The 24,178-nt window shown below is 52.2% G+C and overlaps 1 protein-coding gene across 11 annotated transcripts; it reads right to left on the bottom strand.

The window, feature by feature from the left end:
- Positions 1 to 915: 915 nt before the first annotated feature.
- On the bottom strand, positions 916 to 24,178 carry MIIP (migration and invasion inhibitory protein). Of its 11 annotated transcripts, XM_082381943.1 has the most exons (11): positions 24,041 to 24,177; positions 22,415 to 22,610; positions 22,063 to 22,165; positions 21,839 to 21,939; positions 21,209 to 21,404; positions 17,221 to 17,329; positions 17,077 to 17,135; positions 16,247 to 16,376; positions 15,989 to 16,085; positions 14,887 to 15,021; positions 14,285 to 14,614 (listed from the first exon to the last, which is right to left on the bottom strand). In XM_082381943.1, exons 2-11 carry the CDS (start codon positions 22,526 to 22,528, stop codon positions 14,528 to 14,530), a joined length of 1,131 nt encoding a protein of 376 aa, XP_082238069.1. In that variant the 5' UTR covers positions 22,529 to 22,610; positions 24,041 to 24,177; the 3' UTR covers positions 14,285 to 14,527. The 11 variants fall into 11 exon arrangements, with proteins under 11 accessions (XP_082238071.1, XP_082238062.1, XP_082238070.1 ...); XM_082381945.1 differs by lacking the exons at positions 14,285 to 14,614; positions 14,887 to 15,021 and adding exons at positions 916 to 12,124; positions 12,282 to 12,355 and having other exon boundaries at positions 21,839 to 22,165; positions 24,041 to 24,178; XM_082381936.1 differs by lacking the exons at positions 14,285 to 14,614; positions 14,887 to 15,021 and adding exons at positions 916 to 12,188; positions 12,282 to 12,355 and having other exon boundaries at positions 21,839 to 22,165; positions 24,041 to 24,178.

A 24,178-nucleotide genomic window follows, 5' to 3' on the forward strand; every position in this document is an offset into this window, starting at 1 on the left:
GGCAGCTCTTCTTGCAGGAGTTGGGTCCACATCACCGTCCTCAGGACTCAGACTAAAATGAAGCACACACAGAAAACCTTTTTCAGACCATCAGTGCTTCACATTTTTTTAAAAAAGAAAAAGAAAAACTTGTACAAATAAAATGCAATTGGACGTACTCAGATGTTTGTTTGTTTTTAAGCATTTGAAAAAGTCAGACAAAGTTGGGTTCAAATCCCACCTCTGCCGCTGCCACAACTGAGCAACTTGGAACAAGTCGGTTAACCTCCAGGGGCCTCTGTTTCACCCACTTCATAGGGTTGTGCAAAGATTAAAGGAGATGATAAATCTTAGCACAGAGCCGGGCACACAGGAAGCTCTCGAATACTCATTGCCCAACTGCTACAAAGACAAGGATCTCTTCTAAATATGTGGCCACCTAGTCAGGGCCCAACCACATGAACAGAAAGGGCCGCCATTCTTTCCATAGGCCTCCCGGGTCCCCTGGGCCGGAACACTGGAGCACCTGCCCCTGGCGTCTCAGGACCTCTTCTGGAAGACACTATCTCTGTGCAAACGTCCTTGAAAAGATTGTCCAGGCCAAAAGCTGACCTAAGATGTGTAGAAACACCAGGGAGAATTATCTCTCAACAATAATATTGACTACCTTTTACTGAGCAGTTACTATGTACTCGCCAGAGCTCACCATACTGGCCCTTGGATTAGTTTGCTGCTGCTGCTGCAACAAAATACCACAGACTGGGTGACTTAAACAACAGGAATTTATTTCTAACAGTTCTGAAAGCTGGAAGACCAAGATCAAGGTGTCAGCAGCTTTGGTTGCTCCTGAGGCCTCTCTCCTCGGCTTGCAGTCAACCACCTTCTTGCCGTGTCCTCACATGGCCTTTTCTCTGTGTGTGCACATCCGTGGGGTCCTTTCCTCTTTTTTTTTGGCCACGCCGCGCAGCTTGCAGGATCTTAGTTCCCCGACCAGGGATTGAACCTAGGCCATGGCAGTGAAAGTCGGGAATCCTAACCCCTAGGCCACCAGGGAACTCCCCCTTTCCTCTTCTTTTAAGGACACCAGTCCTACTGAATATGGGCCCCACCCTTATGACCTCATTTAACCTTAATTTACCTCTTTAAAAGGCCTGGCTCCAAATACAGTCACACTGGGAGTTAGGGCTTCAACATGTGAATTTTGGGGGAACATAACTCAGTCATGCTTCCCTGCATGAGCACATTTATTCTCCCCTGTATCTCACAAGGTAGGCATTATAATAGCTAATTTATAGATATGAAATTGAGTTGAGAGGTGAATGTCCAACAACGCATCAGGAAAAAAGATACAGGCGCAATTTCCTGCTATTCAAGTGAATAATACACTTCTCCCTGCCCCTCCCCCCCCAACTCCAAATAACTCCAAAGGAAGAGGGAGTCATGGGACTTGGGGTCTGAAAATCTCGATTACCCGTGCGCCACAACTACCGAGCCTGCGCTCTAGAGCCCGCGAGCCACAACTACTGAAGCCCACGCGCCTGGAGCCCATGCTCCGCAACAAGAGGAGCCACCGCGATGAGAAGCCCATGCACCACAACAAACAGTAGCCCCCGCTCGCCGCAAGTAGAGGAAGCCCGCGCGCAGCAACGAAGACCCAACACAGCCAAAAATAAAAAAATTAAAAAAAAAAAAAAAAAACCCACGAGAGAGATTGAAAAAGAAAAAAATCCTTCCCAGTCAGAGTGAAAAGTGAGACTGAGAGAAACTGAGTGAGAAGATTTCAGCAAAAGAAAAGCCAAACGTCGGCTTCCATGAAAGGACGCGGCCCAGTGGGTTGTTAAATGACTAAGTGCTGGGGCCACAGTGACAGAGACAGGGCCTCCTGCGGCACGTGTGTGTGTAAGGGTGAGTGTGAGGGTGTGTGCATGAGGCTGTGTGCCCACAAGGGTGAGAGGGCGTGTGCCCTCGAGATTATGTGTGCACAGGTACAGAGAACAAACTAGTGATTACCAGTGGGGTGGAGGGGCAATACGGGGGCGAGAGTGAGAGGTACAGTCTCGGGGGTATAAGATAGGCTATAGGGATGTACTGTACAACACCGGGAATATAGCCAATATTTTGTAGTAACTGTAAATGGAAAGTAATCTTTAAAAATTGTATAAAAATAAAAAAATTTTTAATTGAAAAAAAAAAGACAAGAGGTAACAAGTGTCGGGTAGGATGTGGAGTAAAGGAAGCCCGTGTGCACTGCTGGTGGGAGTGTGAATTGGTGCGGCCACTAAGGAAAGCAGTATGGAGACTCCTCAAAAAATTAAAAATAGGAGTATCATATGATCCAGAAAAAGATTATGTGTGTGCCCATGGAGGCATGAAGTGTGTAGACACAGGATGCGTGTGTGAGAGGGAGCCCGTGGGCCCGCACACGTGTGAGGCCGTGCGGTCAGCAGAGCATTCAGGATCCTCCCCAGCTGCACAGCGGCCGGGGCAGAGACGCCCCCGTCCCCCGGGGAGGAAGGTGAAGCGCAGGGCAGCAAGGTCACTTGCCAGTGTTCCCTGGCCCGGGGACCACACTCAGGACCCAGGCTTTGCCACGGCTCCCTGCTGAGCTGCCTCCCAAGGAAAACTGGAGTCCAACCCCAAGCCAGCCCCCAGAGGCAAGACATACCAGGATGGTTGTCCCTGTGGGTGTGTGGTGCAGGTTAGACACATGAACTGTGGAGTTCATGGTGGTCTGAGTTCAAATCCTGACTTGGTCATGGGCTAGCTGTGTGGCCTTCGGTACGTCACTTGACCTCTCTGTGCCTCAACGTCTCCACCTATAAATGGGGATAATAACTTTACCTCATAGGGTGGTTTTGAGGACTCGAAGGGTTAAGAGATGCAGAGCTCTTAGAACAGCACCTGGCATATAACAAGCGCTGCATAAATCTTCCTTGTTAATATCATAGCAATGAGCTCCCGGGACAGGTGAATCCCAGGATTATAAAAATCCCAAAATGCATCAGATGCTGGAGTGACAGAACACCAAGAGCGGCCAGGCTGAGTCCCAGCGTGGTGGTGACCGGGGCAGAGGCAGGTGTGGTGAGGCACCTTGTCCCCAGGCCTGTCTGCTGCTCACCCCCTAAACCTCCGCCATCTGCCCCAGATCTCCTCTCCTCCACACATCGTCCGAAAGACGCTGGTTTGTCTGGGAAGGTGACTGAATTTCCAGGCAGAAAAAACAAGGCTCAGGCCAGGGCAGCTCTGGGGTGCAGGGTTCACGGGCGGGGGCTGTACGTGTTCCCCCAGCTCCCTTCCACCTCCTCAAGCCCCACGAGGAGTTTCCCAGCACGAAGGGTGTCTTGGTCTGCTCGGGCTGCCATGACAAAGCCCTACAAACCGAGCAGCTTAGACAACAGAAATGTATTGTCTCACAGTGCTGGGGACTGGAGTCTGAGATCCAGGCTGTGGCCTGGGTTGGGTGATGGGTGTCGGGGAGTGGCTGGGCAGGGAGGCCGAGGACAAGTTTGGGCAATAGTCCCCGGAGGAGGAGACAGACAGAGGCTTATGTAACCTCCACGCCCACAGCTGCCATCTTCCAGGCTGTGTCTCACACTGTCCCACGCCCCCAGACTTTGAACCCAAGGATTCCTGGAAGGGCCTTAGTGCTTTCCAGGCCTCTGACCCTTCCACCTCAGCCCAACAGAATTATTCTCACCCACCCAACTCTCCCAGACCTGCAGGCCTACGGGGGTCCAGCCCAGCAGGGACACCGAGCCAGAGTCCTTCATCAGTCATTTACTGGAGAAGCTACCTAGAACTTTTCCCTTCACCCTCTCTCATTCCTGTGTTTCAGGCCAGATGAGGTAGACTGCCCCCAAAACAGGACCCCCATCCTGCAATATGCACATGAGCCCTTGTTTTCAAATAATAATATCTCATATTTATTAAGCATTTATTAAGCACTTACTAAGTGCCAGTTACAGCTCTAAGCATTTCATTACCTGACTGTCTCATTTACTCCTCAAAATACCCATGTGATGTAGGTAGCATTATAACCTCCATCTTACAGATGAGGAAACCGAGGTTCAGAGAGGCCCACTGGCTTGCCCTCAACCCCAGGCCTCAGCTCCAGGTCCAGTGCTCTGCTCACACAGCTGGCACCGGCCCCAGACAGATCCAGGAGGGTGTTCCTTCATGCTGCTGGCAGACTTGGGTGAGAGGATCCAGGGGAAGTTTGTCAGAGTTCTTTGGGAGCGGGAAGGATGGGCAGCTGGGCCTCCATCTGGGCTGGGGTTTTCTGATCCTTCTGGTGCAGGAAGGGTCCCCCGTACCAGATCTGGGACCTGGAAAATTCTCAAAGCCCCCGCCTCGCCTCCCCTCTCTGCTGAGACGCCACGGCTCCTGAGCCCTGGCCAGCTGAGAACGGTCTCTTCACCTTGGCAGCTGGAGCCTAGCGTGCCTGGGTCCTTCTGGCGCCCTGCCCAACATGGGGCCTGGGGGTCTCTGTTGAATTTCAGGGGCTGTCGGGGGGTGCTCCTGGGGAGGGAGGGAGAAGCCTCATGGCCTCTGGCCACAGACAAAGAGGGCCTGAGGGAGAACACCGTGTGGTCAGGGCTCAGCCTGGTGCCACGACAGGGGGATGTCCCCAAAGGCCACCTAAGCCACCGTCAGACACCTAGTCATCACTGGGGCCCAACCTCATGCCACAGCATGGTCCCACAGGGCCCGGGTTTCTCCTCCCGACTTCCTACACAGCCCCGGCCGGCCACCATAACCACCTGGGGCGCTGGCCACGGGCAGGGCGCTGGTCACCACAGCCCCGCTGGCTGCCTTAACCTCTCTGCCTCCCTGTGGGCAAAGCCCTAAACCTGGTGAGCTGACCGCTGGCGTGTTTGCTGCAGTTGCTCTTAGCCCAGAAGCAAGGAGTAGCAGGGAGAGCCAGGCTTTAAATCAACTGACTTGATACGTTATTTCTGGTTCCCTTTTATCTCCCCAGGGAAGGTGTGAGCTCGACCGAGTGAATTCAGAGAGGGCAGGCCCCTGTGCCTGTTAGGGTGACATTGGTGTCATGACGGGATGGGGTGGGGGGACAGGAAGAGCTGATGACAATCATGGTGTCTTATCACCCTCTTCTCGGGCCAGCCCATGGGAGCCCTCCACCTGTCTGATCTCCTGTACCTCTCTCTCCCTGGCACTATCACCCTGCACAGGTGATGTCACTGAGCTAGAGGGGTGAGGGGACGTGCCCAAGGTCACAGAGTCAGGAAGCAGGATTTTCTATCCTGCAACTTTAATGAATTGGTTTATCGTTCTAACAGCATTTTTGTGTGGGCTTTAGGGTTTTCTATATATATCATATAATCTGCAAATAGAGAGTTTTACTTCTTCCCTTCCAATTTAGATGCCCCAAACGGGGGGGAGGAGGGGGAGGGGGTCTGAACTCCAGTCTCTTTGAAGCCACGTTCTGCGCCCCTCCCCCAGGTCAGGCTTTCAGTGTGGCTCCCCATTTGGACCAGTCGGACTGGCAAGGTTGGCGCAAGCCCAGCAGGAACTTTTGTTGCAACAAAATGTACATCCTCAGAAATCAGGATGCTATGTTCAAAAGGGACCTGGGGAAATGATTCTGGAAAATCCTGTGCTTTGCGTTTCCTGGGCCATGCACGGTCCACCTCCATGAGGTCACAGAAGCAGGAGTTGAATGGTCTCTCACCCCCTCCAGGGAGAACCACCTCCTAGATGGCAATCAGGAGATGATTCTGTTCTTTGGGAAGCTGGAAGGGTCCCTTGGGAAGCCAGCTGGGGTTCATTTGTCTTCACACACTCCCCAATCTGCTCAGCAAGGGCCTGGAACCCACGGCTGCTGTTGGGTGAGGGAGTTGTCACAGCTGTCCCCAGTCACTCCCCACCTCCCATCCCAGAAGGCCAGACACCCCAGGGGGTGCTGGTGCTGAGCAAGACCCATGATGATCTGCCTGAGACACAGGACAACATGATGTACTGAAAACCAGGAACAGCTGCAGCAGCTACCGCGCACCCCCGGCGTCACATTCCTGGGACACACTCACTTCAGGTCCCTGAGCTGTGTGGCCTGTATCTTCCCAAGACCTGGGGGCTCATTCACTTGTTCATCCAACATCTATTTACTGCGCACCTGTCATATGCCACATGCCGTGCTACAACAGAGCCGAGGACAAGGCAGGCCTGGTTCCTGCCCTTGAGAAACATTACAGCTGAACATGGGGCTCATGGGGACTGTTCCTGTTGTTGCCACTGTGTGGTTTACCACTGCGCCCGCAGAGCCTGGCACAGAGGCTGGCACAGGAGGGGCCCGATGCGTATGTGGTGAATGAATGAATGAGAGAACGAATGAATGAATGACCTGTGCGGGGCTGTGTCTCTGCTGTGACACAAGTGACAAAGTCAGACCCTCTGTTCCCATTTCTAAATGACTGGCATATCAATTTTGTCAGACATAAGTGAATCTTGCTTTTTTTCCTTTGGGACGTATGCTAACAAACAAAAAACACCACTATTATTAAGCATGTAAGGTATCCAACCACAAGGGTCCTTGGGTTCAGAGAAATTAAAGCATCCTTCCCAGCACCTTCATGATGCAGGTGGGAAATCAGGCTAGAGGGAAAAGCCAAGTCCTGAAATACAGTTTGGTCACTACTTTTGAGAAAACAGGAGGAAAAAAAAAATTCCAACTAAGAGAAAAACGCCACCTCTGCTTAAATTCTGGCAGGGGATAGGGAGACACTAAAGCAGTGAGCCTCATGGTTAGTAATTTAATAACACGTGAGGGCTGGGATGGAGAACGGCAGGGAAGTGCAGTGTGCGATGCGGTGGGTGCATCTGAGGGGCCCAGGGGTTCAGGCAAGGCCCTCTTGGAAGAAGAGACCCTCCAGCTGAGATGTGCAGCTGGAAGGGGTGAAGGTGGGGGACAAGAAGAGATCTGGGCGACCCCAAGTGAGAGAGGGAAGGCCGGAAAGAATTATGAATGGCTTGCAGGTACCTGGGAGGACAGCGGTGACAGTCCTGGAACAGTGGGGAGCGTACAGGTGAGTGAGGCACGGCTGGAGACTGGAAGCTCTGTGCAGGGGCCTCTCTGCCCATGACGTTCATTCTCGGGGCCCCTCAGGTTTGAAAAAGCCTATTCCCCAAAGAGCCTATTCATTCGGAGTGGCCCTAGAGAGGCAGCATGGGCAAGACAGAAGCTGGAAACCTTCTAAATTTTCAAAAGAATGGGTCCTTCCAGAGAAACCACTTGCCCTGATGATTTAAGGGACCCCACACTGCAGTCTACACTTTTGTGGGAAAGAAACATTTCTATCTTGTTCAAGCTGTTGCTCTTCTGGGTCAGCTAAACTTAGAAGGTGATCTCAGCTGTAAATTTCATCATTTTGTTTGACAGAAGGCTTCCAGATTCTCTTCTCCTTCTGGACAAAGAATTTCTAACAAAACCGCTGATTCCCACAGGCTCTCTGACTTAAAATCACATGTTGAACAACAGAAAAACAAACAACCCGACTCAAAAATGGGCAAAGGAGTTGAACAGACATTTCTCCAAAGAAGATATACAAATGGCCTATAAGCACGTGAAAAGATGCTCAACATCACTAACCATCATCAGGGAAATGCAATCAAAACTACAATAAATAAGATAACATGTCACACCCATTAGGATGGCTATTATCAAAAAAAGCAGGAAATAAATGTTGGTGAGGATGTGGAGCAACTGGAACCTTTCTGCATTGCTGGTAGGAACATAAAATGGTGCAGCAGCTCCTATGGAAAAGAGGACGGTGGGTCTTCAAAAGATTAAACATAGAATGACCATATGATTCAGCAATTCCTCTTCTAGGTTTATACCCAAAAGAACTGAAAGCAGGGGTTCAAACAGATATTTGTACACCCCTCAGAAAATTTAAGAAAACTGAAACCGTATCAAGCATCTTTTCTGACCAAAACGTTATGAGATTAGAAATCAATTACAAGAAAAAAAAATGGGGGCTTCCCTGGTGGCGCAGTCATGGAGAATCCGCCTGCCAACGCAGGGGACACGGGTTTGATCCCTGGTCTGGGAAGATCCCACATGCCGCGGAGCAACTAAGCCCGTGTGCCACAACTACTGAAGCCCGCGCATCTAGAGCCCGTGCTCCACAACAAGAGACACCACCACAATGAGAAGCCCGTGCACTGCAACGAAGCCCCCACTTGCCGCAACTAGAGAAAGCCCGTGTGCAGCAACAAAGACCCAACACAGCCAAAAATAAATAAATAAATAAATTTTAAAAAGAAAAAAAAACTGTAAAAAATACAAACACATGGAGGCTAAATGGTGCACTGCTAAATAACCAAGAGATCACTGAAGAAATCAAAGAGGAAATTTAAAAATACATAGAAACAAATGACAACAAAAACACGACAACCCAAACCTATGGGGAGGCAGCAAAAGCAGTTCTAAGAGGGAAGTATATAGCAATTCAATCTCACCTCAAGAAAAATCTCAAATAAACAATCTAACCTTATACCTAAAACAACTAGAGAAAGAAGAACAAAGAAAACCCAAAGTTAGTACAAGGAAAGAAACCATAAAGATCAGAGCAGAAGTAAATCAAATAGAAACAAAGAAAACAATAGCAAAAATCAATAAAACTAAAAGTTGGTTCTTTGAGAAGATAAAATTGATAAACCTTTAGCCAGACTCATCAAGAAAAAAAGGGAGAGGATTCAAATCAATAAAATTAGAAATGAAAAAGGAGAGGTTACAACTGACACTGCAGAAACACAAAGGATCTTAAGAGACAACTACAAGAAACTACATGCCAATAAAATGGACAACCTGGAAGAAATGGACAAATTCTTGGAAAGGTGCAACTTTCCAAGACTGAACCAGGAAGAATTAGAAAATATAAACAGACCAATCATAAGTAATGAAATTGAAACGGTAATTAAAAATCTTCTAACAAACAAAAGTCCAAGACCAGATGGCTTCACAGGTGAATTCTATCAAACATTTAGAGAAGAGCTAACACCTATCTTTCTCAAACTCTTCCAAAAAATTGCCGAGGGAGGAACACTTCCAAACTCATTCTACGAGGCCACCATCACCCTGATACCAAAACCAGACAAAGAAATCACACAAAAAAAGAAAATTACAAACCAATATTACTGACCAACATACATGCAAAAATCCTCAACAAAATACTAACAAACAGAATCCAACAACACATTAAAAGGATTATACACCATGATCAAGTGGGATTTATCCCAGGGATGCAAGGATTCTTCAATATAGGCAAATCAATCAATGTGATACACCATATTAACAAATTAAAGAATAAAAACCATATGATCATCTCAATAGATGCAGAAAAAACTTTTGACAAAATTCAACACCCATTTATGATAAAAACTCTCCAGAAAGTGGGCATAGAGGGAACCTACCTCAACATAATAAAGGCCATATGTGACAAAACCCACAACAAACATCATTCTCAAGGGTAAAAAACTGAAAGCATTTCCTCTAAGATCAGGAACAAGACAAGGATGTCCACTCTCACCACTCTTATTCAACATAGTTTTGGAAGTCCTGACCACAGCAATCAGAGAAGAAAAAGAAATAAAAGGAACAGAAATTGGAAAAGAAGAAGTAAAACTGTCACTGTTTGCAGATGACATGATACTATACATAAAGAATCCTAAAGATGCCACCAGAAAACTACTACAGCTAATCAATGAATTTGGTAAAGTTGCAGGATACAAAATTAATGCACAGAAATCTCTTGCATTCCCATACACTAACAACGAAAGATCAGAAAGAGAAATTAAGGAAACAATCCCATTTACCATTGCAACAAAAGAATAAAATACCTAGAAATAAACCTACCTAAGGAAGTAAAAGACCTGTACTCAGAAAACTATAAGAAACTGATGAAAGAAATCAAAGATGACACAAACAGATAGAGAGATATACCATGTTCTTGGATTGGAAAAAGCAATATTGTGAAAATGACTATACTTCCCAAAGCAATCTACAGATTCAGTGCAATCCCTATCAAATTACCAATGGCATTTTTCACAGAATTAGAAAAAAATTTTAGTTTGTATGGCAACACAAAAGACCCCAAATAGCCAAAGCAATCTTGAGAAACCAAAACGGAGCTGGAGGCATTGGGGACCTTTACTTCAGACTATACTACAAAGCTACAGTAATCAAGACAGTATGGTACTGGCACAAAAACAGAAATATAGATCAATGGAACAGGATAGAAAGCCCAGAGATAAACCCACGCACCTATGGTCACCTAATCTATGACAAAGGAGGCAAGAATATACAATGGAGAAAAGACAGCCTCTTCAATAAGTGGTACTGGAAAAAGTGGACTACATGTAAAAGAATGAAAATAGAACACTACCTAAACAACATACACAAAAATAAACTCAAAATGGATTAAAAACCTAAATGTAAGACTGGACACTATAAAACTCTTAGAGGAAAACATAGGAAGAACATACTTTGACATAAATCACAGCAAGATCTTTTTGACCCACCACCTAGAGTAATGAAAATAAAACCAAAAATAAACAAATGGGACCTAATGAAACTTAAAAGCTTTTGCACAGCAAAGGAAACCATAAACAAGATGAAAAGATAACCCTCAGAATGGGAGAAAATACTTGCAAATGAAGCAACTGACAAAGGATTAATCTCCAAAATATACAAATAGCTCATGCAGCTCAATGTCAAAAAACAAACAACCCAATCAAAAAATGGGTGGAAAACCTAAATAGACATTTCTCCAAAAAAGACATACAGATGGCCAAGTGGCACATGAAAAGATGCTCAACATCACTAATTATTAGAGAAATGCAAATCAAAACTACAATGAGGATCATCTCACACCGGTCAGAACGGCCATCATCAAAAAATCTACAAACAATAAAAGTTGGAGAGGGTGTGGAGAAAAGGGAACCCTCTTACACTGTTGGTGGGAATGTAAACTGATACAGCCACTGTGGAGAACAGTATGGAGGTTCCTTAAAAAAAAAAAACTAGAACTACCATATGACCAAGCAATCCCACTACTGGGCATATACCCTGAGAAAACCATAATTCAGAAAGACAGATGTGCCCCAATGTTCATTGCAGCACTATTTACAATAGCCAGGTCACAGAAACAACCTAAATGTCCATCGACAGATGAATGGATAAAGATGTGGTACACATATGCATTGGAATATTACTCAGTCATAAAAAGGAATGAAATTGGGTCATCTGTAGAGATGTGGATGGACCTAGAGTCTGTCATACAGAGTGAAGTAAGTCACAAAGAGAAAAATATCGTATATTAACACATATATGTGGGATCTAGAAAAATAGTACAGATGACCCTATTTCCAGGGCAGGAACAGAGACACAGATGTAGAGAACGGACGTGTGGACACAGGGCGGGGTTAGGGGAGGGTGGGATGAACTGGGAGATCAGACTGACATAAATACACTACCATGTGTAAAACAGAGAGCTAGTGGGAACCTGCAGTATAGCACAGGGAGCTCAGCTCAGTGCTCTGAGATGACCTAGCTGCAGGGATGGGGGGGGGCGGATGGGAGGGAGGTCCAAGAGGGAGGGGATATATGTATACATATAGCTGATTCACGTCATTGTACAGCAGAAACTAACACAACATTGTAAAGCAATTATACTCCAAAAAAAACGCACAAACAACTGAAAGCAAGGATTCAAACAGATATTTGTACACCCATGTTCATAGCAGCATTATGTACAATAACAAAAGGTGGAATTGACCCAAAGGGCCATCGGCAGATGAATGGATAAACAAGATGCAGTAGATCCATACAAGGAAATTTTTTTTTTTTTTAATAAATTTATTTTATTTATTTTTTTGTCTGCGTTGGGTCTTTGTTGCTGCGCCCGGGCTTTCTCTAGTTGTGCCGAGCGGGGGCTACTCTTCATTGTGGTGCACGGGCTTCTCACTGCAGTGGCTTCTCTTGTTGGGAGCACGGGCTCTAGGCGCGCGGGCTTCCGTAGTTGCGCCATGCAGGCTCTAGAGCACAGGCTCAGTAGTTGTGGCGCACGGGCTTAGGTGCTCCGCGGCATGTGGGATCTTCCCGGACCAGGGATTGAACCCGTGTCCCCTGCATTGGCAGGCGGATTCTTAACCACTGCGCCACCAGGAAAGCCCCGGAAATACTTTCCAGTCTTAAAAAGGAAGGAAATTCTGGCACTTTACAACATAAACCCTGAGGGCATTATGCTAAATGAAAGAAGCCAAATAAGAAACAAAAGACATACTGTATGATTCCACTTGTATGAGGTCCCTAGAGTAGTCACGTTCATAGACAAAGTAGAACGGTGGTTGCCAGAAGCTGGGAGGGGAAAATAGGGAGTTAGTGTTTAGTCTGTACTGAGCTCCAGTTTTGCAAGAAGAAAAAAATTCTGGGGATGGTTGCACAGCAACGTAAATGGACTTAGGGCCACTGAACCGCACATATAAAAGTGGTAAATTTTGTTATGTTTTATACCACTGAAAATAAATTTTTAAAAATTAATTTTAAAACTTACATGTGGGGCTTCCCTGGTGGTGCAGTGGTTGAGAGTCTGCCTGCCAATGCAGGGGACACGGGTTCGAGCCCTGGTCTGGGAGGATCCCACGTGCCGCGGAGCAACTAGGCCCGTGAGCCACAACTGCTGAGCCTGCGCGTCTGGAGCCTGTGCTCCGCAACAAGAGAGGCCGCGATAGTGAGAGGCCCGCGCACCGCGATGAAGAGTGGCCCCCGCTTGCCGCAACTAGAGAAAGCCCTCGCACAGAAACGAAGACCCAACACAGCCAAAAAATCAATAAATAAATAAATAAAAATTAAAAAAAAAAAAAAAAAAAAAAAAAAAAAAACTTACATGTGGAAGAGACTTTGTTTCTTCAGGTGCTAGAATCAAGTGGCAAACCATGACCTGCTGCTGAAATCTGCCCAGACACGTACTTTGGATCAGAGGCATTTGAACTTGAAAGCCTCTGGAGGGGATGCGTGCTTGCCAGGTGGCCCTGAGCCCCCCACTCCCAGGCACCTTACTTGCCTGGCTACTGAAGGCGTTGGAGGCTGGAACCCCAGATGGAGCAAGGGAAGACGTTTAGGCGAGAGCTCGTAGTGTCTGTTATTTTTGCGAATGGCCTTTGCTGCGCAGGAGGCCTGCCTTGCGGGGACAGAGCTGCTGAAGTCAGGATGTGGAGGACAGTAACGCTCACCCAGTACCCCATGAGCCCCCTCCATGTCCCAACTCCCTGTGACTAGTTCTGGCCAATGAACCATGAGAAGTGACCTGTGTGTCATTTCTGGGCTGAAGCAACTGGTGATGTCCCCCACAGTGGAGCCTCCATTGGCCTGGGTCCCCGAAAGACGATGTCAAAACAGAGGCCCCATGTGACCCATGACAGACAGGTAGTATGAGCAAGTCAGCAAGAAACAGGCCTTTATGTCAAACCACTGGGATTTAGGGGTTAACTTGTTACCGTGGCATAACCTCGCTTATCCTAATATATGTGCTGTGCTGGATGGGGAAAGGTTTTCTCAGCTTCACAAGCTCCAGGTGGGAGCCACGGACCACAGCCATAGTTCCACCGCTCTAAGCTAGAAACCTCAGAAAAAGCACATGCTTCCCCTGGGCTTAGGTTCCCCAGCTATTCCATTTGTATCCTAAAAATCAGGAATTTCATATTGTTCAACCTACGGGAGTATAAAGACAGGTGCTGCTTACTAATCCAGGAGGGCAGATCTGGGCTCTCGGCCAAGCTTGCCTCTGACTCCAACCCTCCTGGCCCTGTTTCCCCATGTGTCCCTGACGGGGTTCTAGATCACCCGTGGCTTCTAGGGCTGGGCTAGAGATGGGAGTGAAGGAGCCACCTGGCCCAGGGACTTCAAGAGAGTCCCTCCATCACTGGACCCGTGTCAGGGCCCAAGAATAAGGGGAGAGCTCACTCATTCCCCTCTGTCACAGCTTCAGCCTCATCCACAGCGAACAGCCTGAGACCCCAAGCCCCTTGCTGAGATGGATTTTTAACGCTGACCTTGGCCTCAGCCTACTTTGGGGAGCCTCACCCCCACCTGTCTGGTGCGGAGGCCGCCTACCCAGAGTTAGAAGCTGCACAAAGAGCCACACTCAAGGCGCTGGATCCACCCCGCCCAGCACAGGTTGTCAGAGGTGTCCTTCTGCAAGTGAGGGGGGGCAGGCCGAGGCCAGGGCACCTCCAGGGCTCTGAGGGCATCAGCAGGACAGACCCGGCACATGTGGGAATCTGGAGCTGTAGGGAGTGCCGAGCTTTATTTACAAACGTGTCACAGAGTCCCCCCTCCCAACCCCAGGGTCTCCTCTGTCCCCAGGAAGGAGACAGGCCTGAGGCCACCCACCGGCCCAGCCTAGGAAGGTGGGGCCTGAGTCCACCGCCAGCTGAGGCTGGGCAAAGCTCCCCTATCGTGGGCGCCCCCGCCGGAGGGGAGAGGCGGAAACGACGGTGGGGGCACTGTCCACCTCCCAGTGGCCAGTCCTCAGGGCTTCGGCCGGGGGGCGTGGGGCTGGGGCACGGAGAGTTCTGACCAGATCGGGGTGGGGGCTGGGACCCGCGTTGGCACGGCCTGGAGAGTGAAGGGAAGGGTGTCAGAGGGGCCTCTTTGGGGGCAGCCTCATCCCCTTCTGGATCTCAGAGTTGGGGTCACCTTCCAGGGTGGGGTGGGGTAGCCAGCGGGGAGCAGTGGTGCCTGGAGAGGTGCCGTGGGCCAGGGCCAGGGAACCCCACAGAGAGACGTTTCCAGGCTCTGCACTCCTACCCCAATCCTGCCCCCCAGGACCCTGCGGTCCCCAGGCTGCTCCAAGGCATCTGTCTCTCCCAGGGCACCCTGGACCGTACCCGGTGAGAAAGGCTGGCGGCTGACAGCTTCCGACGTTGGGCCTCAGAAGAGACACTGGACCAGAGGTCCAGGCTCTTGGGGGCTGAGCTTTTCTCAGACTTCGGAGGAAGAATGTCCCAGCCCAGCAGGCAGTGCTGTGGAGAGCAAAGGGTTAACGTGCCTGGCCTGGAGCGGGGCTCCCCGCTGACTGGGCACACCCCAGGGAGGGGCTGTACCTCTCCTCTTGGACTGGCAGCATCCTCTAGGACAGGGCTGTGTCTCCCATGAGGGTGAAGGGGCCCCCCAATCACAGTGTCCCCCATGGACTGAGGCTCCCCGAGGGCAGGGGTCTTATCCACCACTGTTACCCCAGGCCTCCCTTTCCTAACCCTGCTGACCCAGGCCTTGGGCCCCGACCACAGATGGGTGGAGGGAAGGCCGTGTATGCTGATGGAGCACGTCCTGTGTGCCAGGTTCTGCCCCAAGCCCCTGACAGGTATTGACTCACTGACCTGCCCCTTGCCCACCCCATGAGCCTGAGGACAGTATGTTGTACCCATTTTACAGATGAGCAAACTGACTTTCCTCGGTACCCCTTCTCCTCCCCACAACCCCAGCACCCCCGGCCTCAACTGGGAATGAGTGGGGTCCCCAGTGACCCCTGTCCTACCCAGGAGACACAAAGGACCTGGGTTCAAATCCCGGCTCTTCCATCCGGATGACCTTGGACAAGTCACTTCCCCTCTGCCTCAGTCTCCTCATCTGTAAAGTGGGATAACAGTAGGACCTGCACTCTCGGTTGCTGTGGCTCCACGAGATAATTGCCCTAAGGACTGTGCATGTGGCCACAAGAGCGCAAGAAATGGGGCCTGTGTGCACTAAGCCAACGCACTGCACGGGCAGACAGTCCTCCTGGAAGCCAGGGGCTGGGTGGGGAGCCCAGCCTCCCTCAGGGAACAAGCACAGTACACATGACATGAGTGGCCCAGCCCAAACTCCAGAGACTTGGGTCCTTGAGCCCAGCCTCGCTGTGTGGCCTTGGGACAGTCCCTGGCCCTCTGGGCCTCAGGACACGTCCAGAGACCTGGGCCAGACAGGGGGCAGCCCCAAGGCCATCCTCACCCGGGGCAGCGCCAGCGTGTCGGAGGCGTCGAAGCTCTTCCGCCGGTGGATGCGGTACCGGTGCGGGGGGTCCAGGACAGACAGCGGGATGCTCACCCTGGGCGGGGATGACAGTGGGGGTATCGCTGCAGGCGCCTCCAGGCTGCTGTGGCCCATCCTGCCCTCCCTCAAAACCACAGGCCCCAGGCTCTGCTCTCGTCCTCAGCTGCGGCTGCCCCTACAGCTCCCCCCCGCGTCCTGCCTGCTCTGGCCACTCACCTGACCTGCGCTGGCTCTGCCAGGGTCTCTGGACCCCGCTGGTCCCGTGGTGTCCGGCACAGGCGGCAGGGGGTGCCGGGATCCGAAGGCACCAGAAACAGGCGCCGGTTGACACGGTAACAATACACACCTGTGAGACCCATGAGAAGCAGAAGCCCCCTCTCAGCCAGGGAACCTAGGTCCCTGGACCCCAACCACACAGGCCCACCCACGTGTACACAGACAAGAGCATGCACACGCACACGTGCTCACATGCAACAACACTGAGCACCACCTTCTACTCAAGCGTGACACACGCATGCACATGCTGGCAACTTCACATGTGCAAATGTCATCCGTGCAAACACAAAGCACGGCTTCATACAGTCGTATCTGTGGACACACATGAACGTACCTACACTTGTAATCACACACACAGGGTGCACACACACGTACATCCATAGGAACACGCCTCACACACATATGTACACACATGTATACACTGTATGCTGCTCGTGCAAACCCACAGCAAAGATTTGGGTGCTCACGTGACTGAGCTGGCACCGCCCCCCCACTGCCCACCCAGACGACCCCTGGGCAGAGAGGAGGGGGAGGGAGTGGGGACACATGGGAAAATGAGGCAGCTGGGAGGAAACGGAAGGCACGGGCGAGGGCCGAGGTGGGTAGCACAGGGCTGGCCCTGTTCCCCATGAGGCCAGGCCTCAGCTCACCCCAGGCTCGCGGCCCCCTGCCTGGACCCCAGGCCTCCCTCCCCCCGTCCTCAACACCTCAGCTGCCTCCCCAGGCCCCCAGGCCTTAGCTGGGCTACGGGGCGGCCGCCGAGCGCTTACACTCACATTCGTGGTCCCCCTCCACAGCACCACTGTCCTGCAGGCCTAGGAACTGGGATCTGTGAGGGCGAGAGGGTGAGCAGGCCAGGGTGACACAGCCCCTGAGCCAGCCGCCCCGCCCACCCTGCGCCTGCCCCTGCTCACTCGGGGTCACTGCAAATACACTCCTCCTTGTTGGCTTCCCGGAACTTCTGCAGCTTCGAGAAGAAGGCCTCGGGCTTGCTGGCGACGGGAGAGCTGTTGTCCAGAGACCCTGGAGTGGGCAACACACAAAGGAGCTGCTGTGTGGCCAAGACTCAGGGGACACTCGGCACTGGCACCCCAGGCCACCTGCTTTGACCCCACCATGCCTCGTACAGACCTGGAGGGGACCCTCCACTCAGGTGACTGTTGGTTTTGTCTCGTGTCTGTCTACCCTCATGCATATCCAATCGTCCACGCAAAAAATATTTATAGAGCCCCTACTATGGGCCAGACGCTGTTTTACGTGCTGGGGAAAGAACAGCGATCTGGACAAAGCCCCTGCCCTCGTGAGGCTTACATTCTAATGTGGCAACAGACGAACTAGTCACCAAAGAAACCTGTAATACAACATTGACAGGTGACACCTGCCAGGAAATAAAAGAGAGTCAGGAGGGACTTCCCTGGTGGTCGAGTGGTTGACAATCTGCCTTCCAACGCAAGGGACGCGGGTTTGATCCCTGGTCAGGGAACTAAGATCCCACATGTCACGGGGCAACTAAGCCCACGTGCCGCAACTACTGAGCCTGCACTCCACAACTAGAGAGAGAGAAGTCTGTACGCCACAATGAAGAGCCCACGTGCCAAAACTAAGACCTGACACAGCCCAAAATAATAAATAAATAAATAAAAGAGAGTCAGAAAACTGAACTTGGTAGGGCAGGGGAGCCAGAGGAAGTTTCCCTGAGGAGGTGACACCTGAGCAGAGACCTGATGAAGGGAGGGAGGGAGCCGTGGGGTCATCCCAGGCAGACAGAAGAGCAAATGCAAAGGCCCTGGGGCAGGTGTGGTTGGTACATTTGAGGAACACCCAGGAGGTAAAATAGGTGTAGGGGTGAGGGTGGGGGGGATGAGGCTGGGAAGCCAGCGGTGGGTTTGGGGACAAGGAGTGACGCAATCAGATCAGCCATGTACTTTTACAGGACCCCCCTTCTGGCTGCTGCAAGGTGAGGGGAAGCAGGGGCACCAGTTAGGAGGCTACTGAAGGCATCCTGGTGGAGACACACAGTAAAATTCTAGAAATATGTGGAAGGCAGGATTACCAGGATGCACAGTGTGTGAAAAGGAGAGGAAAAACTCAAGGCTGATCTCAAGATCATGGCCGTCAGCTCCATAAATGCAGTTGCCACTAACAGAGACAGAACAGACTGCAGGAGGACCAGGTGGGGCGGAAATCAGGACCTTGATTTTGGACCTGAGATTAGTCTAACACACCTAATGAGCTCTGCAGAGAAGAAAGCCAGATATACAGGTCTGGAATTCAGAGGAGTAGCACGGGTAGAGATAAAGTCAGGGAGAAGAGAGCATGGAGAGCCTCGGCACTGAGGGGGGCACCTCTGGAATTTGGAACAAGGAAGTGGATCCAGCAGAGACTGGACAGAGCAGCCAGGGAGGTGGGGAAGAGCCAGCGGGGGTGCCCGGGCCTGGAAGTCAGAAGAAGAAAGAGCTTCGGGGAGGACGGAGTGGCCGCTGTGTCCATGCTACCCAGGGGCCAAGAAAGCTCTGGACTGAGCACTGAGCCGGGAGCTGGCAACGCAGAGGTCACTGCTGACCCGGCCGAAGACAGCGTCGGAGGGTGTCAGGGGCTGAAGCCCAGTTTAAGAAAAAGTCGGGGAGAGAAACAGGAGACAGCGAGTCTAGATGGCCCTTTTGAGGAGTTTTGTTATAAAGAAAAGCAGAGAACACAGGCAGTAACTAGAAGCAAAGGCAGGATATAAAGGGAGCGATGCTTCCTCAGGATGGGAAATCACAGACTGCAGCTTTACCCCGACCAGATGTGAAACTTTGCTAAGTTTTTCAGTCTCTTGATGCCTCAGCCTTCTCATCTGCCAGTGGGGACAGTAACAGCATCCACCTAATCAGATTATTGTGAGGAGTCAAGGAGTGAATGGGAGCGAAGCAGAGGAAAGCTCCTGGGACAGGGCCCGGCACATAATAAGCACTCACTGAAATCAACTGTCATTAATATTCCCTGGCGTTCGTAGGCTGACGGGGCAGAGTGATGGTGGAGGAAGGAGAGGAGAGAATCACAGGGAAAAAACCCTCTGGGAGGGACTTCCCTGGTGGTGCAGCGGTTAAGAATCCGCCTGTCAATGCAGGGGACACGGTTTCGAGCCCTGGTCCGGGAACATCGCACATGCCACAGAACAACTAAGCCATGCGCCACAACCACTGAGCCCGCGAGCCACAACTACTGAGTCCGCATGTTGCAACTACTGAAGCCCACGCGCCTAGAGCCCGCACTCCGCAACAAGAGAAGCCACCGCAGTGAGAAGTCCGCGCACCGCAACAAAGAGTAGCCCCCGCTCGCCGCAACTAGAGAGAGCCCGTGAGCAGCAACGAAGACCCAATGCGGCCAAAAATAAATTAATTAATTTTAAAAAAAACCCCTCTGGGAGCCAAGAAGGGATGGGGCTCGAGCACACAAATGCAGGGACAGGACGGGGGCTCGGAAAGGGGGGAGAGAGGTGCGCGTGCGCACGCACACACACACACACACACACACACACAGGGCAGGCAGGGGGCAGCCGCCTCTGCTTTCCTAGAGACAGGAAGCAAAGCAGTGAGCTGGCAGTCAGGGAAGTCCTTGGGATGGGGCCTGTGTCCCCACCACCGCAGGGTCTCAGCAGCCCCACGGAGCACCTGCCTTGGGGCAGCAACTCAACTTCTCTGTACACCAGTTTCCTCCTTTGTGAAAGTGAGGGTCCGACAGCACCAACCTCCTAGGGCTGCCCACTCACTCACTCAGCCAGCGTTGGCTGAGGGCCTACTACGTGCTAGGCACCGTTCTAGGCTCAGACTCGGGGAGCACAGCAACAAAGAGATGGCCAGGCCCCTGCTCCAACAGAGCTTACAGTCCACCGGAGGAGTCAGACAAGAAACAAGCAAACAAGATGACTTCTGAGAATGAATGAATGATACAAGGAACATACAAACGGCTGATGCAATAGACAAGGATGCAGGCGTGGTGGCCCTACAACGTTGTGCTCGTGGAAGGCCTACCATTTGAGGTGAACACTCAGTGACGAAAAGGAACCAGCAGGTGTGAACCTGGGGAAGTGCATTCAAAGCAAAGGGCACAGCAAGTGCAAAGGCCCCGAGGTGGCCATGAGCGTGGCAGGTTCAAGGACCAGCAAGGAGGCCGGCATGAGGAGTCAGAAGGTAGATGGTTAGAGGTCATGTCACAGGGCCAAGCAGAAGCCAGATCACACCTCAAAACTCTAGATAAGGATTTTAGATTTTACTCTAAGTGCTAAGTACTCTGAGTGACATGATCTGATTCCGTGTTTAAAAATTCATTCTGGGGGCTTCCCTGGTGGCGCAGTGGTTGAGAACCTGCCTGCCAATGCAGGGGACACGGGTTCGAGCCCTGGTCTGGGAAGATCCCACATGCCGCGGAGCAACTGGGCCCGTGAGACACAATTACTGAGCCTGAGCGTCTGGAGCCTGTGCTCCACAACAAGAGAGGCCGCGATAGTGAGAGGCCCGTGCACCGCGATGAAGAGTGGCCCCCGCTTGCCACAACTAGAGAAAGCCCTCGCACAGAAACGAAGACCCAACACAGCTGTAAATAAATAAAAAATTTATAAAAAAAAAAAAAATTCGTTCTGGCTGCTGTGCCGAAAATGGATGATAATGGGGGTGAAAGGGGCCAGAGGGAGACCAGCCAGGAAGCCACTGAGGTTGCTGGGGGAGTGGGGGGATGGGCAGTAAAACATAAAGAGATGACACGCATACAGAGTTTCACAGGGGCCTGGCACACAATAAATGCCAAAAAAATATGGCAGCTCTGATTCGTTCATTCATTCAACAAACACTCGGTGAGCACCGTCTCTGTGCCTGTCACTGTGCCAAGGGCCGAGACAGGAGACGCGGTACCAAAGGTGCTCACCGAGGGGGGCGGAACAGTCGGAGAAAGAGCAGCAGCGCCCGCCGGGGGCGCAGGCAGGTGCATAAGCAAGCTGGGGCCTCCACCCGCGCCCCCAGGCAGGGGGGCTGGCCACACCTGCAATCCAGTCGTAGCCCAGGCACGGTCTGAGGCGCCAGCTCTTCTCAGGCACGGGAGACTCCTTGTTGGTCACTCTTGGCTGAGGAGGGAGGCAAAGAGGGGCAAGGGCTAGGCCAGCAGGCCTGGCCCAAAGGAGGTCCCACCTTGCAGGGAGGAAAGGGGCTGTGTCTTAACTCATACCCTGACATGGGCCCCAGGGCTCAGCCGAGGGCTTGGGGGCTGGAGGACAAGAGTTTGGCCCCCACCCCCCTCCATGTGTGACTTTGAACAAGTCTGTCCTCTGAACCCCCGTCTTCCCATCTGCATAATGGGGCTGGTCACCTTCTTCCCAAAGTGCTGTCTGAGAAACTAATGGCCACAACTTATCAAGCACTTAGGCTGAGCTGGACTTGACTCACGGTACCTCCCAGGAGCCTCACCCTGGAAGGGAGGTTGCCCATGAGTGCATCTGTCGGGGGGAAACTGAGGCTCAAGGAAGCGCCCATCAGTGCATGCTCCGCTCTCCCGCATTACCTCGGACAGCTTGCTCCGCTGAGCCAGGATGGACTTCAGGGCCTGTGCCTCCTGGGTGTCTAGACTGTCCAGCTCTGCTGAAAGCTCTGGGTCGCTCAAGCCTGAGGTGGCCAGCAAGGGAGCCGAGTGGGGCCTCAGTGGGCCCGGGGACTCCTGGTGGAGGCACTTGGCAGGTGGGAGAGAGACCACCCCGGAGCTGGCCCCGTCCCTATCACAGGGGTCACCTTGGTGGGCATCCTGTGGGCAGGAGGCTCTCGAGGCCACTGAGGACGCCTCTTGGGATGACGGCATCTCTGAGTCGTAGCTGCTGCTGGAGCCCAGGCTTGACTGGAACAGAGAGACCAGGTCACCCAGCCATCTACCCAGCTGGCCTGCACTAGGCATGAAGGCCTGGTCCTCATCCTTGCTCCAGCCTCTGCATGTCCCAGGCCAGTCCCTTCCCACGCTGGGCCTCACTCGGGTTTCTCATCATCAGTAAAATGGGCATGCTGCACGAGAGGACCCGGAAGCCCTGGATTCTGGCCTGAGGGTTAGGCAGCCCCTCCCTCACTCCCGGGACGTGGCCGAGGCGCTCACCTCTGAGGCTGCCTTGGCCACGGACCGCCGCACGGCATCCTGTCTGACCCACAGCTGCCTCAGGAGCTCCAGGTTGAGCTGCCGCAGCTGTGCCAGATCTCTGGTCTCCACCATCCCAGGCGTATCCGCTGGCTTCCCACGACAGGTGTCACCAACTCCCGGGCCACAGAGTGCCCTCACGGCCGGGTCCTCCTACCTGAAGCCAAGACAGACAGCATGACATGGCGCTGAGGAGGCCGCCCTGCGGAGCCAGAGGCCGGGGTTCAAATCCCCACTTTGATACGCCCTAACTGTGCAGCCTCAGACAAGTTATTTAACCTCTCTGTGCCTCAGTTTCCTCATCTGCCAAACAGATGATAACAGCATTGACCTCATAAGACTGTTGTAAGGATTAAAGGAGATAATGTATATTAAATGTTAGTACAGTGCCTGGCACACACAGTAAGCACTCAATAAATGCCTATTATTATTACACTGGCCACAGTGTTTCCTAACATGTCAAAAGAGATCAATCCCTCTTTAACAACCTTAACTATGAAATTACTAGATTAATTTGTAGAAAACAACTGGGGCAGGTCCACAGATGTAAAGCATTATAACTTTCAAATTCAACACAAATCAGATTTCTGAAGGGACTCTTCCCTCTCTCCTGACCTCCCTCCTTCTTCCCTTTCTTTTTTACAAATGAAGAAACCAAAGTTCAGAGAAGTTAAGCTACTAGACCCAAGTCACACAGCTTGTAGGTGGCAAAGCCAGGATTTGAACCAAAATCGGGCTCCGGGGTACATGGTTATGCCAGCCTTTCCCCAAACAGTGTGGAGGGGGGCCTGGGAAGCTGCCTCCTCCTTCTCCCAGCCTTTGGCCCCCCAGGGATCCAGGCTCAGGGACACACTGATGCCTCTGGAAGGGATTTCTGCAGACTAGGGGGAAGAGGCTTCCTCTTCCCTCAGAGTCCCAAGCCCAGATGCCTCCAACCAGAAACTGAGTCTCCCCCAGTACACACGATCCCTTTCTAACACTGCGTCCAGACAGACACCCTACTCTCAGAACCCCTGCCCTGCCCCCAGCCCTCCCACCCACACGCCTCACCTGTGGACCGCCCACACCCGGGGCGCCTCCTCAGGGCCCGGTTGCAGGGGCTAAAGCAGAGAGAAGCCAGGCTACCCTGGAGCCGTCCCCACATATACCCATGCAGGGAAGGCGGGGCAGCGGAGATGCGAGTACAGACGACTGTGGGGGGGGGGGCGGGGCAGACAAGCGGGGTAAAAAGCCTCATCCGCAGGACAGGGACTCCCGGACCCCGTCCTTATCTGACTCTGGGCCAGACCTATAGTCCGAGGATCTCCGTTTTCGCACGGTGTTAAAGAGAACACCTCCGACTCCGGCGGCGCTCTGGAAAGCTAAAGCTGCACCAAGGTAACGGGAAGGCGACGTTCAAAAGAGAAACTGGGGCAGCAAGAGTACCAGCTGCGGTGCCGCGGAACAAAGGGGCGGGACCCCCGGGATAGGGAGACTCAGCCTCCCTCTTCTTTCCCTTCGCGGGCCCCGGACCTCCGTGGGGGTGTACGTGGGGCAACCCGTCCAGCCCTTCCTCTCCATCCCCGGCCCCGCCACTCCCTCACTCACCGCCAGGAAGCCCCGGAACCGCGCAGCCCACCGCCGCCTGCGCTGCTGGGAGTTCTGCCCAGCCCGCCCTACGCTACGGCGGCCGGGGGCGGGGCCTGATCCGGGAGCCCTGATTGGTCAGATGTGGGGCGGAGCCGG

The sequence above is a fragment of the Balaenoptera borealis genome (genome assembly GCF_965194805.1).
Source record: "Balaenoptera borealis genome assembly, chromosome: 1".
NCBI lineage: Eukaryota > Metazoa > Chordata > Mammalia > Artiodactyla > Balaenopteridae > Balaenoptera > Balaenoptera borealis.